The sequence below is a fragment of the Babylonia areolata genome, chromosome 26, assembly GCF_041734735.1.
Source record: "Babylonia areolata isolate BAREFJ2019XMU chromosome 26, ASM4173473v1, whole genome shotgun sequence".
Classification (NCBI taxonomy): domain Eukaryota; kingdom Metazoa; phylum Mollusca; class Gastropoda; order Neogastropoda; family Buccinidae; genus Babylonia; species Babylonia areolata.
In genome coordinates this window covers 4,280,001-4,295,000 of record NC_134901.1, presented here as the reverse complement: position 1 = coordinate 4,295,000, position 15,000 = coordinate 4,280,001, and the positions used below count along the sequence as shown (strand labels likewise).

General features: G+C 45.3%; 1 protein-coding gene across 1 annotated transcript in view; it reads right to left on the bottom strand.

Annotated features, from left to right (window-relative positions):
- The window catches only part of LOC143300525 (uncharacterized), a 9,961-nt gene extending 5,630 nt beyond the window's left edge, over positions 1-4,331 (bottom strand). The window contains exon 1 of the mRNA XM_076614264.1: positions 3,569-4,331. Coding sequence (XP_076470379.1) covers positions 3,569-4,083 — 515 coding nt within the window. The 5' untranslated portion in view covers positions 4,084-4,331. The remainder of the gene's footprint in view (positions 1-3,568) is intronic.
- Positions 4,332-15,000: the final 10,669 nt, after the last annotated feature.

Below are 15,000 nucleotides of genomic sequence, written 5' to 3'. Positions count from 1 at the left end.
AAAGCACCTAGAGCAGATTTCTGGATAGTGTGCTATATAAGTATCCATTATTAAACTGTGGATGTTGAAAAAAAAAGGAGACAGAGACAAGAGACAGAGATTCAAGATTCAAGATGGTTTATTCAATTAAGGCCATAGCCCCATATGAATAGGGGGTAATAACAGTTTTACATGTGTCAATGCTATTGGTAATACAAACAATACAACGTCATTCACAACAAACTATCAGTGAATCTAAGAAATGAGTGTCTCTCTTAATTGCAGTGCTTTATAAAGATACATAGCAAAACTACGTATGATGTTTTCATCGTTAGATGCCAGTAATAAACATAACCGAAACAAGCATGGATTTGTATAATATTTTGGGGGAATAAATTGGATTCGATAGTCAGTCAGCCCAGGGCATTTTAAAACAAAGTGAACTTCAAGTGAAGTTCAAGAGACAGAGAGAGAAGGAAGGAATTTTTTGTTTAATGTCCCGTCACACATATCGGTGATTGAAGACATTTTGTAAAAGTATTTATGAATACATCTGAGTATTATCGGTTAGAAGGGGTGGGAGATGTGGATGAATGGAGGGTTTGGGGAAACTGGGCAAATGAGGGTAAAAATGTGGGTGAAATTTGAAAGAAAAACAAAACAAACAAACAAACAAACAAAAACCCCTCTAAATACAGTTACAGGAAATTACTTAAAGGACTTCGTAAAAGAGAAGTCGTTAAACTGACAAGCGAAACAACTGATAATGAATGCAAAAAGTCAAAAACATCAACGTTCTCAGTCACTTGTGAAGACACACTTTCGTGTACAAAAGGCTTCATCAAGCTACAGTGAAAAATTATATGCTCAATTGTCAGGTTATTAAAGCATATACACTTGACATTAGAACAATACTTGGTCCGTAATGAATTTAATAATAGTCTGAGAGCTAAGCTCAGAATTGGTCTGCGAATCGGACCAAAGTCTGAGAGAGTCAACTGACGAGGTTTTAGACTTGAATTCAAGCACCTATAAAAGTCTCTTTCTAGTATATTGCTTATTTCCTTGTATGACAATGGGCAATATACTTTTATACTATCTATATGATTTTTTGCTCCCCTTTTTGCTGCCCTATCTGCTTGGTCGTTATAACGGAATCCAGTGTGGGATGGTATCTAACAAAAATCAACATTTGTACCCTTCACAAATAGGGAGTGCAATAAATACCTAATTTCAAAAAATAAATGTTCTCTTTGATTATTCTCAAAAAGGAGCAAACCTTTTAAGACAGATTGAGAATCAACACAAAATAGGATATTACTTATTATGATTGGTATATCAACAAGATGATTTAAAGCCATAAGGATGGCCACCAATTCAGCTGTAAAAATTGAATGTCCCTTACCTAAATAATATGATTTTTCTGTTTTTAGGTCAGGAATGACAAAAGCAGATCCTGCACTGCTATCATCCAGGACCGAGCCATCAGTGTAAACTTTTAAATGATAATCAAAATTTTCTTCTAATTCAATTCTGACAGACAGAGAGAGAGACCCGTAAAAAGAAGACGACGACGACGACGAAGAAGAAGAAGAAGAAGAAGAGCAATTTGAAGCAGCGTGACACTAATAACTAGGTTCTCATGTTCCCTTTTTCGCGTGTCCCAGTTACAAGCCGTGTACGTCACCAGCTTGAATGACACACAGACACAGACACACACACACACACACACACACTCTCTCTCTCTCTCTCTCTCTCTCTCTCTCTCTCTCACGTGCGCGCGCGCACACACACACACACACACACACACACACACACACACACACACACACACACACACACACACACACACAAACTCACATACACACACACACTCACACACACGCGCGCGCGCGCGAGCACACACACACACACAAACTCAAACTCACACACACACACACACACACACACACACACACACTCGAAACAATGCGCATCTGTTCTCACTCACCACCCACCCACCCATCAACAAACTGTTCTTCTACCTATTACATCCACCCATCAATACACTGTTCTTCCACCTAACCATCCACCTATCCACCCATCAATACACTGTTCTTCCACCTATCCATCCACCCATCCATCAACACACTGTTCTTCCACCTATCCATCCACCCACCCATCAACACACTGTTCTTCCACCTATCCACCCACCCATTAACACACTGTTCTTCCACCTATCCATCCACCCATCCATCAACACACTGTTCTTCCACCTATCCACCCACCCATCAACACACTGTTCTTCCACCTATCCATCCACCCACCCATCAACACACTGTTCTTCCACCTATCCACCCATCCATCCACCCATCAACACACTGTTCTTCCACCTATCCACCCACCCACCCATCAACACACTGTTCTTCCACCTATCCACCCACCCATCAACACACTGTTCTTCCACCTATCCACCCACCCACCCATCAACACACTGTTCTTCCACCTATCCATCCACCCATCCATCAACACACTGTTCTTCCACCTATCCATCCACCTATCCACCCATCAACACACTGTTCTTCCACCTATCCATCCACCCATCAACACACTGTCCTCCACCTATCCACCCACCCATCAACACACTGTTCTTCCACCTATCCATCCATCCACCCACCCATCAACACACTGTTCTTCCACCTATCCATCCACCCACCCATCAACACACTGTTCTTCCACCTATCCCTCCATCCACCCATCAACACACTGTTCTTCCACCTATCCCTCCACCCATCAACACACTGTTCTTCCACCTATCCATCCACCCATCAACACATTGTTCTTCCACCCACCCACCCACCCATCAACACACTGTTCTTCCACCTATCCATCCACCCACCCACCCATCAACACACTGTTCTTCCACCTATCCACCCACCCATCAACACACTGTTCTTCCACCTATCCACCCATCCACCCATCAACACACTGTTCTTCCACCTATCCATCCACCCATCCACCAACACACTGTTCTTCCACCTATCCATCCACCCATCAACACACTGTTCTTCCACCTATCCACCCACCCACCCATCAACACACTGTTCTTCCACCTATCCCTCCATCCACCCATCAACACACTGTTCTTCCACCTATCCATCCACCCACCCACCCATCAACACACTGTTCTTCCACCTATCCATCCACCCACCCACCCATCAACACACTGTTCTTCCACCTATCCATCCACTCATCCATATATATATATATATATATATATATATATATATATATATATATATATACTTAAAAAAAATGATTTGAATTATTTCATTGAATCGTTTATGGATTTTTTTAAATCAAATTTCATTCATACATTCATGTATTCTTTCATTCACTCATTCATGTAGCTACGCTACATTGCACTGGACGAATATAAAATCATTATCGCAACAAACAAAATAAATAAACAACAACAAAAAAACAAAACAAAACAAAAAAACACACACACAAAAAAAAAAAAAAAAGAAAAGAAAGGGGGTCGGGGGTTTGGGGGGTGGGTGTGTGGGGGGGGGGGGGGCGTAGGGGGGATGTGAATGCAAACACTCACGCCAGACCATGATGATCAGGAAGTACATGCAGTCTCCCCTGGACAGAAAGGCCTTCGGTGCCGCCGCCATCACCACCACCACCACCACCACCACCACCACCACCACCGTCACGAAAAACGCAGCGGATGGGGTTCGAGTCCGGCAGAGCCACGGCGCTACGGTTGACGATGGCCACGACCGTCACCTCCCGAGGGAGGACGTTATAAGCGGAGTACACGAAAATGGCGCCCCCGGCCACTGGCTGGAAAGTCTCTTCCATCCCACAAGTCTTCGTGTTGCTGCCGTCACGAGACCCCCGTGCGGGCACTGTGTTGTCGCTCGGGGGAAGAGCGTTCACGCGGAATGTCGACGCTGACGACGACGACGACGATCTAGGCTGAACCTTTGTGACCACCCGGTGGGTAGAGGTATGCATCCGAAACAGCACATAAGCCAGGAAAAGGAGGATGACGATGAGGTACACCTTCAGCAGACGGGGCGTCCATCTTTTCATGCACGGCATCAACGACGCCATAATGAGCTGGCAGGAGGTTGTGTGGACTGGTAGTTAACTTTTTTGAAGCCACTGACAGCCTGTCTGGTACAAAGATATTATTACGATCCCCACTCGAAACCTCAACAGCGAACAAGTAAAGCAACCCAAGCAACAAAAAATAATAAATGAATATAAAAAAAAAAAAGAAAGAAGGCTCCGACTGTTTGAAGCAGTGGAAATTACTTAGCTTTGGTCCTTCGCTGAAGAGTTGGCTGTGGGATAAATTTCAACTCCAAAAAAACACGATGACACAAAACAGTGACTTGCACACACATGAAAACACCCAACACAGCGTCGTGTGGATTAAAAAAAAAAAAAGAAGAAGAAGAAGAACAAGAACAAGAAAGAAATGAATCCGACCTGTCGCTGGCGTGCGACACTTCGTAGCTGCGATATCTTATCTGGGAACCAGGAAGCCGTACACTAGACGGGGGTGGGGGTCCCAACTCCTTGCACAGGGCCCTATGTGGGTACAAGTTAGTTTTGAACTAACAATCCCGAGTTAGTGACTGACTGACTGACTGGGTGATTCCCCGCTCTGTCTGTCTGTCTGTCTGTCTCTGTCTGTCTGTCTGTCTGTCTGTCTGTCTGTCTCTGTCTGTCTGTCTCTGCAACTCTGTTTGTCTGTCTGTCTCTGTCTCTGTCTGTCTCTGTCTGTCTCTGCATATATCTGTGTGTGTGTGTGTGTGTGTGTGTGTGTGTGTGTGTGTGTGTGTGTGTGTGTGTGTGTGTGTCTGCAAGTTAACGGATTTTGTCAATACCGCCCCGAGAAATGTGTTTCTCGTATTTTCATTGAACCTTGAATGCCAGTGTTATTGGTAGTTTAGAATGTATGCCGTGCAGTGAATTAACTTTATATTCAATCTGGAAAATGACCTCATACTTAATAAGAAAAATTAGTTCGTATATACTGTGTTTAAAATGAAGTCACTTCATAGTCTGTAAATGAGCTGCTGGATTACCCATCTCCTCTTCCCCCATCCCTCTTCCCCCATCCATCTTCCCCTTCCCCAATGTGTATGTATGCCTATGGCCGAAACACATTAAACCATCTGAATATGAATCTGAATCTCTCTCTCTCTCTCTGTTTATCTCTGTGTCTGCCTGTCTGTCAGTCTCTCTCTGTGTCTGTCTATCTCTCTCTCTCTCCATCTCTCTGTCTCTGCATCTCTCTCTCTCTCTCTCTCTCTCTCTCTCTCTCTCTCTGTTTCTCTCTGTGTATGTCTGTCTGACTGTCTGTCTCTCAATCAAATCTCTCTTCATGAAATCAAAGTCAGCGGTATGCCATTTAAAAAGGATATTTGGCACTACACGTTGACACTTCTAATGGCAGTGATGGAATTTTATTTTACAACAAATAGTTGTTGTTTTTGTTTTTGTTTTTGTTTTGTTTATTTGTTTTTGTGTTGTTGTTTTTTTTTTGGGGGGTGGGGTGTAGGGGGATTGGTCTTTGTTCACCCTTGAAAAGTCATAACATATTGTCTGACGTTATTATTATTATTATCATTATTATGATCATTATTATTATTATCATTATTGTTGTTTTGTTGCCTTTGTGTAGTAGTAGTGGTGGTGGTGGTGGTGGTATACAGTATTATTGTATTGTATTGTATTCCTCTTTTCTTTTTTCTTTTTTATCCATGTGAAATTTTGGCTGCGTCACAACAGTGAGAGCGCCACATTTTTTTTTTTTTTTCCCCCGCAAGTGTGCAAGTGTATCTATTTTTCCCTACCATTGTGGATTTTTCTACATAATTTTGCCAGGAGCAGCAGTCCCTTCTTTGCCGTGGGTTCTTTCACGTGCACGTAAAAGTGCATGCTGTGACACGGTACCTCGGCTTATCGTCTCAACCCGAATGACTAGATTACTAGCGTCCAGACCACCAAGAAAGGTCTACTGCAAAATGGGGTTGTTGGGGGAGGGGGAAGGTGAGGGGTGGGGGGGTGGGGGGGGGGCAGAAATACTGGCGACTGGTGGGATTCGAACCAGTGCGCTCAGATTCTCTCGCTTCCTCTTAACCACTAGGCCGGACGTTGTGCATCATCAACATCGTTATTATCATAATGATGATAGTAAAAATGATTATTATTTTTGTCGTTGTTATTACTATCATTATTATTATTATTATTATTGTTGTTGTTGCTGTTGTTATGGTCATTATAATTATTGTTAGAGAGAGAAAATGATTATTCTGATGAGCGTGGAACTCGGCTCCCTCTCGCTTCCTAGACGGAACTCGTTTCCACTGGGCTCCGTTCAAACTCACTCACGACAGTCGTCTTTCTATTTTCATCAAGATTTATTATTTCATGACGTGTTTATTTCAGGAAACCTCCTCTTGGGTGGGGAGTGAGGGCGGGGGGGGGGGGGGGGGGGGGGGGGCATGGACACACACAATCCACTGGATGGAAATCAATGTCAGTTGTGTTTGTAAGTGCTCAACGAAACACACACACACACACACACACACACACACACACATTCTTCAGGGTGGGGGTTGGGGGGGAGGGGAGCTTTGCAGTGTGTAAGAGGGACAGCGGGTCGTTTGAACTGAGGGGTTGCGTCGGATTATTTTGTCCACTCACTTTAAGGACACGCACACAGTTCTGACCGTGTCGTGTCGACGACATAGTGGTGGCACGCTACCCGATCAGGTGTGGGTAGGCTGTGACCCGTTAGGTCACCTGACAATCCCTGCCGGATATATATATATACCTGGTACGAGAAGCCGTGGTTCCCTCGGGTGTTCAGCATGCACATTGCACACGGAAAAAAGACTGAGAGATCGAGTTATGCAGGGAAGTTTCAGTTTTCAGTTTTCAGTCGCTCAAGGAGGCGTCACTGCGTTCGGACAAATCCATATACGCTACACCACATCTGCCAAGCAGATGCCTGACCAGCAGCGTAACCCAACGCGCTTAAAGGAAGTGCAGGGAAGGTATGGCTAAATCGCGCGAACAGCGTGTAATTTGCGAACGGTTCCTGTACCGCCCCACTTCGAAGTGTCATCACCACGGACGTTTCACAATTAATTTTATTTCTATTTGTATTTGTATGTCTTTGTCTCTGTGTCTGTCTCTGTTTCGTTCTGACTGTCTGTTTTTTTGTTTGTTTTTTTGTTTCTCTCGGTATCTCATTCCCACTTAGCTCTCTCTCTCCCCCCCCCCTCCCCCTCCCTCCCTGTCTTTGTATTGTATTTCTTTTTAACACAACATAATTCTCTGTGTGAAATTCGAGCTGCGGGCGAGCGCGTCGCTACACAACAGTGCCACCCACTTTTTTTGTGTATTTTTTTTTTCAAGCGTGCAGTTTTATTCGTTTTTTGCCTATCAGAAGTCACACGTGTTCAGCGCTTAACGTTTAGCTCATCGCAGTAGCGAACTTGACCCCCCGCGTTCAGCTCGGGATGGAAAGGTAAGGTACCTATTAACCTTCGCTGGCTATCGTGGGTCGTACACGACCCAGAAGAGTACAAAAACGCAGATATCTCAGCCAATTCTTAATATTTTTCTACGAAATTTCAGAAACGCTTCCTACACCTAAAAGGCCAACTTTTGCCAAAAAAATGAAAAAAAAATCATTAATTAGTTAATGAGTAATTAAAGGTGGCGTATTAACTACACACGTACGCTTGTGTGGGTCGTGTATGACCCATGCTTTTTAAAGAGAAAAAAAAAACGTGGTCACCCCTCGAAAGCTCGTGTGGGTCATTTCAGAATAGTGATTTCAGAAGGTTTAATTTGCAATTAGTGAAGGAAAATAAAGAAGTTTTACGACCCACACAAGCTTTGGAGGAATATACAGGTTTTTCTCTCTTTGAAAGGTGTAGGTCGTGGACGACCCACATGAGCTTCTGTGTGTAGTCAAAAGCGACAGCGGTATGGGTCGTGGACGACCCACATGAGCTTCTGTGTGTAGTCAAAAGGGACAGCGGTATGGGTCGTGGACAACCCACATGAGCTTCTGTGTGTAGTCAAAAGCGACAGCGGTATGGGTCGTGGATGACCCACATGAGCTTCTGTGTGTAGTCAAAAGGGACAGCGGTATGGGTCGTGGGTGACCCACATGAGCTTCTGTGAGTAGTCAAAAGCGACAGCGGTATGGGTCGTGGATGACCCACATGAGCTTCTGTGTGCAGTCAAAGGCGACAGCAGTATGGGTCGTGGATGACCCACATGAGCTTCTGTGTGTAGTCAAAAGCGACAGCGGTATGGGTCGTGGGCGACCCACATGAGCTTCTGTGTGTAGTCAAAAGCGACAGCGGTATGGGTCGTGGACGACCCACATGAGCTTCCGTGTGTAGTCAAAAGCGACAGCCAGCGAAGGTTAAAAGTAGCACGCAGCACTAAGCACCACGGGTGCTCTTCCATGTCGCGCCTCTAGCTGTTACCAGCTGTTGGGAGAGAGAAAGACCAGCAGAGTGGTGCGTGCTGTGCCGAGTGATGGCAGCGGCCACAGAGAGAAAACAAACACATCTTCTTTAACATCTGATAACACGTTGCTTGTCAGCGCAATCGCTTTATCAACAGTACGGTTTTAAAGAATACAGTCTTAGCTTCAAAACGATAGGAAGCTCGAATGTGAACATCCGGTTTGTTTTTTTTCTCAGGACACCCGTTCGAAAAAGTAGGCATGCTTATCACCATTTTAACACATGCGTTCTGACACATTTTGAACACACCAAATCTAATTTCACAGAGGTAGCACAACACGCAAAATGCATTCCGATCACAGTATAATACATTGGCATGCTGCTCACTAACCTGTGTTGACCATTGGAAAGTCTAAGAGAAGCTGTAGCGTGTCAAAGGATTCAACTATTGCAGCTTGTGCAAGTACCCCCCTCCACTGACACACACTGATTCAGTCAATCACACACATGGCAGCGAAATAACAGTCACGATACATATATGGATGGCAGCTTTAGTACTTTGAAGAAACAAAAATCAGTCTGCTGACTGGTTTGTGAAAGTGGTGGCCATCACCATTCAGTCATTGGCAGTAGTCACTAAACTGATTATTCGGTTAGAAGAAAGGACTGACACATTATCAAAAAGTCCTAGTCAATTGTCCACTTCATAAATTGCCTAACAGTTAACGTGGTCAAGTGTGGAGCTGCAAGCAGGTTACTGCTTTTCACTCTTCAACCCCAGCAAGCTGGATGGGCTAGCTTGCCCTGACGGAGAGAAAGTCAGAGACAAAGTGAGATGAAGATAAGAAAAAAGACACAAAAGTGGGGGAGGGGGGGGGATGGTGACGGGGAGTGTGAGTGAGATAGAGAGATGAGGATAAGAGAATATAAAGAGAGAGAGAGGGGTGCGGAGAGAGAGTGAATGAGGCAGAGAGATGTGGATAAGAGAAGAGAAAGAGAGAGGGAGGGGGGCGGAGAGAGAGTGAGTGAGGCAAAGAGAGATGACGATAAGAGAATATAAAGAGAGAGAGAGGGGTGCGGAGAGAGAGTGAGGCAAAGAGAGATGAGGATAAGAGAATATAAAGAGAGAGAGAGGGGTGCGGAGAGAGAGTGAATGAGGCAAAGAGAGATGTGGATAAGAGAAGAGAAAGAGAGAGAGAGAGAGCGAGGGCGGAGAGAGAATGAATGAGGCAAAGAGAGATGAGGATAAGAGAACAGAAAGGGGGGGAGGGGGGCGGAGAGAGAGTGAGTGAGACACAGAGAGAGAGGGGGAGAGAGAAAGAGAGAGATGTGGATAAGATAATAGAAAGAGAGGGGGGCGGAGAGAGAGTGAGTGAGACACAGAGAGAGGGGGGAGAGACAAAGAGAGAGATGTGGATAAGAGAATTGAGAGACAAGGTAAAAGAGAGAGGGTGACTAGAAGGAGAGGAGAACGATAAGAGGAGGCAGAGAGAGAGATTAGAGAAAAAAAAGGTGGTGAGAGTAGAGTGACACAGGGATGGAGAGAGAGAGAGAGAGAACGGTTTCTTTAATTCAGACAAAGATAGATAGATAGAGAGAGAGAGAGAGAGAGAGAGAGAGAGAGAGAGAGAGAGAGAGAGAACGGTTTCTTTCATTCAGACAAAGATAGATAGATAGATAGAGAGAGAGAGGAGAGAGAGAGAGAGAGAGAGAGAGAGAGAGAGGAGAGAGAGAGAGGTTTCTTTAATTCAGACAAAGATAGAGAGAGAGAGAGAGAGAGAGAGAGAGAGAGAGAGAGAACGGTTTCTTTAATTCAGACAAAGATAGATAGATAGATAGAGAGAGAGAGAGAGAGAGAGAGAGAACGGTTTCTTTAATTCAGACAAAGATAGATAGATAGATAGATAGATAGAGAGAGAGAGAGAGAGAGAGAGAGAGAGAGAACGGTTTCTTTAATTCAGACAAAGATAGATAGATAGATAGATAGATAGATAGAGAGAGAGAGAGAGAGAGAGAGAGAGAGAGAGAGAACGGTTTCTTTAATTCAAATATAGATAGATAGATAGATAGATAGAGAGAGAGAGAGAGAGAGAGAGAGAGAGAGAGAGAGAACGGTTTCTTTAATTCAGACAAAGATAGAGAGAGAGAGAGAGAGAACGGTTTCTTTAATTCAGACAAAGATAGAGAGAGAGAGAGAGAGAGAGAGAGAGAGAGAGAGAGAGAGAGAGAGAACGGTTTCTTTAATTCAGACAAAGAGAGAGAGAGAGAGAGAGAGAGAGAGAGAGAGAGAGAGAGAGAGAGAGAGAGAACGGTTTCTTTAATTCAGACAAAGATAGAGAGAGAGAGAGAGAGAGAGAGAGAGAGAACGGTTTCTTTAATTCAGACAAAGATAGAGAGAGAGAGAGAGAGAGAGAGAGAGAGAGAGAGAACGGTTTCTTTAATTCAGACAAAGATAGAGAGAGAGAGAGAGAGAGAGAGAGAGAGAGAACGGTTTCTTTAATTCAGACAAAGATAGAGAGAAAGAGAGAGAACGGTTTCTTTAATTCAGACAAAGATAGATAGATAGATAGAGAGAGAGAGAGAGAGAGAGAGAGAGAGAGAGAGAGAACGGTTTCTTTAATTCAGACAAAGATAGAGAGAGAGAGAGAGAGAGAGAGAGAGAGAACGGTTTCTTTAATTCAGACAAAGAGAGAGAGAGAGAGAGAGAGAGAACGGTTTCTTTAATTCAGACAAAGATAGAGATAGAGAGAGAGAGAGAGAGAGAGAGAGAGAGAGAACGGTTTCTTTAATTCAGACAAAGAGAGAGAGAGAGAGAGAGAGAGAGAGAGAGAGAGAGAGAGAGAGAGAGAGAACGGTTTCTTTAATTCAGACAAAGATAGAGAGAGAGAGAGAGAGAGAGAGAACGGTTTCTTTAATTCAGACAAAGATAGAGAGAGAGAGAGAGAGAGAGAGAGAGAGATAACGGTTTCTTTAATTCAGACAAAGATAGATAGATAGATAGAGAGAGAGAGAGAGAGAGAGAGAGAGAGAACGGTTTCTTTAATTCAGACAAAGATAGGGAGAGAGAGAGAGAGAGAGAGAGAGAGAGAGAGAGAGAGAGAACGGTTTCTTTAATTCAAAGAGAGAGAGAGACAGATATGTACGGATGACTGAGAACCTCCCTCACCCTCCGTCTCCCGTTCTGGTCTGTGGTGCGGTGGTGTGTTGTGTGCGTTTGTTTCTTTCATTTTCTTCATTTTTTTTTTCTCCCCGGGACTATGCATTGTACCAACACCATGCTTGTCTGTTTGTGTGTGTGTGTGTGTGTGAGTGTGTGTGTGTGTGTGTGTGTGTGTGAATGTGTGTGTGTGTGTGAATATGTGTGTGTGAATGTGTGTGTGTGTGTGAATGTGTGTGTGTGTGTGTCTATCCGTCTGTCTGGCAGTTTGTGTCTGTGTGTGGAGGGGGTGGGGGGGGGGGGGTTGGGGGGGGAGGGGGCGGGGGGGGGGGCAGGGGGGCCGCTTGGACATTCCGGTCAGCATCAGGCCGACCCAACAGCCAATTTTGCACTAGGTGGTATAAGAGATGGACGCGAGTGACCAGCAGTGGTAGGACGATAATTGTGTTATCCTGTCCCCGCGCTGAGAGGAAGAGGGTGGGCCAACAGAGAGAGAGAGAGTGTGTGTGTGTGTGTGTGTGTGTGTGTGTATGGGAGGGGGTGAGAGGGGGTGGGGTGGGGGAGTGAAGAACATATTTAAGAGAGAAAGAGAGAGAGATGTGACATACAAACACACACACACACACACACACACACACACACACACACACACACACACACACACACACACACACAGAGATGTGAATGACTTAGAGTGAGACAGAGAAAGAGAGGAGATAAAAGTGTGTGTGTGTGTGTGTGTGTGTGAATGTGTGTGCGTGTGTGAATATGTGTGTGTGTGTGTGTGTGTGTCTATCCGTCTGTCTGTCTGTTTGTGTCTGTGTGTAGAGGGGGTGGGGGGGTTGGGTGGAGGGGGCGGGGCGGGGGGGGGGCGCTTGGACATTCCGGTCAGCATCAGGCCGACCCAACAGCCAATTTTGCACTAGTTGGTATAAGAGATGGACACGAGTGACCAGCAGTGGTAGGACGATAATTGTGTTATCCTGTCGCCGCGCTGAGAGGAAGAGGGTGGGCCAACAGAGAGAGTGTGTGTGTGTATGTGTGTATGTGTGTGTGTGTGTATGGGAGGGGGTGAGAGGGGGGGTGGGGTGGGGGGAGTGAAGAACATGTTTAAGAGAGAAAGAGAGAGAGATGTGACATACAAACACACACACACACACACACACACACACACACACACACACACACACACACACACACACACACAGATGTGAATGACTTAGAGTGAGACAGAGAAAGAGAGGAGATAAAAGTGTGTGTGTGTGTGTGTGTGTGTGTGAATGTGTGTGCGTGTGTGAATATGTGTGTGTGTGTGTGTGTGTGTGTGTCCATCCGTCTGTCTGTCTGTTTGAGTCTGTGTGTGGAGGTGGTGGGGGGTTGGGGGGAGGAGGCGGGGCGGGGGGGGGGGCGCTTGGACATTCCGGTCAGCATCAGGCCGACCCAACAGCCAATTTTGCACTAGTTGGTATAAGAGATGGACGCGAGTGACCAGCAGTGGTAGGACGATAATTGTGTTATCCTGTCCCCGCGCTGAGAGGAAGAGGGTGGGCCATCAGAGAGAGAGAGAGTGTGTGTGTGTGTGTGTATGGGAGGGGGTGAGAGGGGGGGTGGGGTGGAGGAGTGAAGAACATGTTTCAGAGAGAAAGATGTGACAGAGAGAGAGAGAGAGATGAGAGTGACTAGTGAGACAGAGAAAGAGAGGAGATAGGAATGTGTGTGTGTGTGTGTGTGTGTGTGTGTGTGTGTGTGTGTGTGTGTGCGAGAGAGAGAGAGAGAGAGATAGGTGTTGAGTCAGAAAGAAGTATAGACAGATAGATAAGATAAGATAAGATAAGATAAGTGTGGTCTGAGAAAGAGAAGAACATGTCTGATACAGAGAGAGAGAGAGAGAGAGAGAGAGAGAGAGAGAGATGGAAAAAAATAATGAGGTGTTTGTTCATGTGTGTGTGTGTGTCTGTGTCTGTGTTTGTGTCTCTGTGTGTGTGTGTGACGGAGAGAGAGACAGAGACAAGCAGACAGACAGACAGACAGACAGACAGATAGACGAGCCATGACAACCTTCCTAATTGGTTCGTTTTGTTTGTTTTTTGGTGTGTGGTGTTTTTTGTTGTTGTTGTTTTTTGTGTGTGTGTGGGGTTTTTTTTTTCAGAACGACTAATGGCATTGGCTTATTATATGAAACTGGCGAAATTGAAAAAAACAAACAAAAGCAAAAACCGAACGATGGAAACAAACCATCAATGAACATCAATGAATAAAGTCATCGTGAAGCAGAAGCGGAAGTCGTGAAGATGATGCCATCAATAATCGTCCACGGATTTAGAACTGTTGTAGCCGGAGCTTTAATCTGTTCTCGTGACCTAACTCATTTTGTTATTCTTCTGTTGTTGTTGTTGTTGTTGTTGAGAATACGATAACTGCTGTACACAGTAAAACGAAGTAAGTAAAAAAAAACAAAATGTGTTAGATCAAAGGTACCTTGAATTGATGGGGAGACTCGAAACGTTCTTTTTTTCTTTTTTTGGGGGGGCGGGCGGGGGGTGGGGGGGTACTTTATATTTCTTTCCTCTTTTTTTTTAACACTTCCAAATTCACATGCTCATATGATGCCATACAGTGTGGTGGAAACCTGCATGGAGACAGCTGCCAACGATCAACCAAGCCACTCCAAAGAGACATACAGACAGTCAGAATTAGACGGACACAAAAGATTCCGCCAAGCTAATACCAAAACACAGACCTTGCCGACAACAAAATCCTCTCTCTCTCTCTCTCTCTCTCTCTCTCTCTCTCTCTCTCACACACACACACACACATACACACAGACACACACACACACACACACACACACACACACACACACACACAGACTCACACACACACACACACACACACACACACACACACACACACACACACACACACACACACACACAAATAATACCACAAGCGACGTCGTGGCGTGCGCAACCCCTGCTGACCCCACCCCCACCCCCCCACTCCCTCCCCCCACCACCACCACCTAATCACCCCTCCCCCCCCCCACCCCCCAACAAACCCCACTCCCCTTCGATTAACGAAAACACTGACCAGCTGCTGCTGCTTCTTCTTCTGCTGCTGACCAGAACTGGACCTCTTTTTCTGGACATCCCTTCTCTTCCATCTCTTCACACCTTTCACCCTGCTTCGCTTCGCCCTTCTCCCTTCCTTCCTGCCTTCCTTCCTTCCTTCCTTCCTTCCTTCCTCATCCTCTTCCATCACCCTTCACACCCTTGTAGCAGCTACTGTGCTCGGAATCTGCCACGGGCATTTCTTTCAGAGTGGATGCCCACCACCACCACCACCACCACCACCACACAACACTCT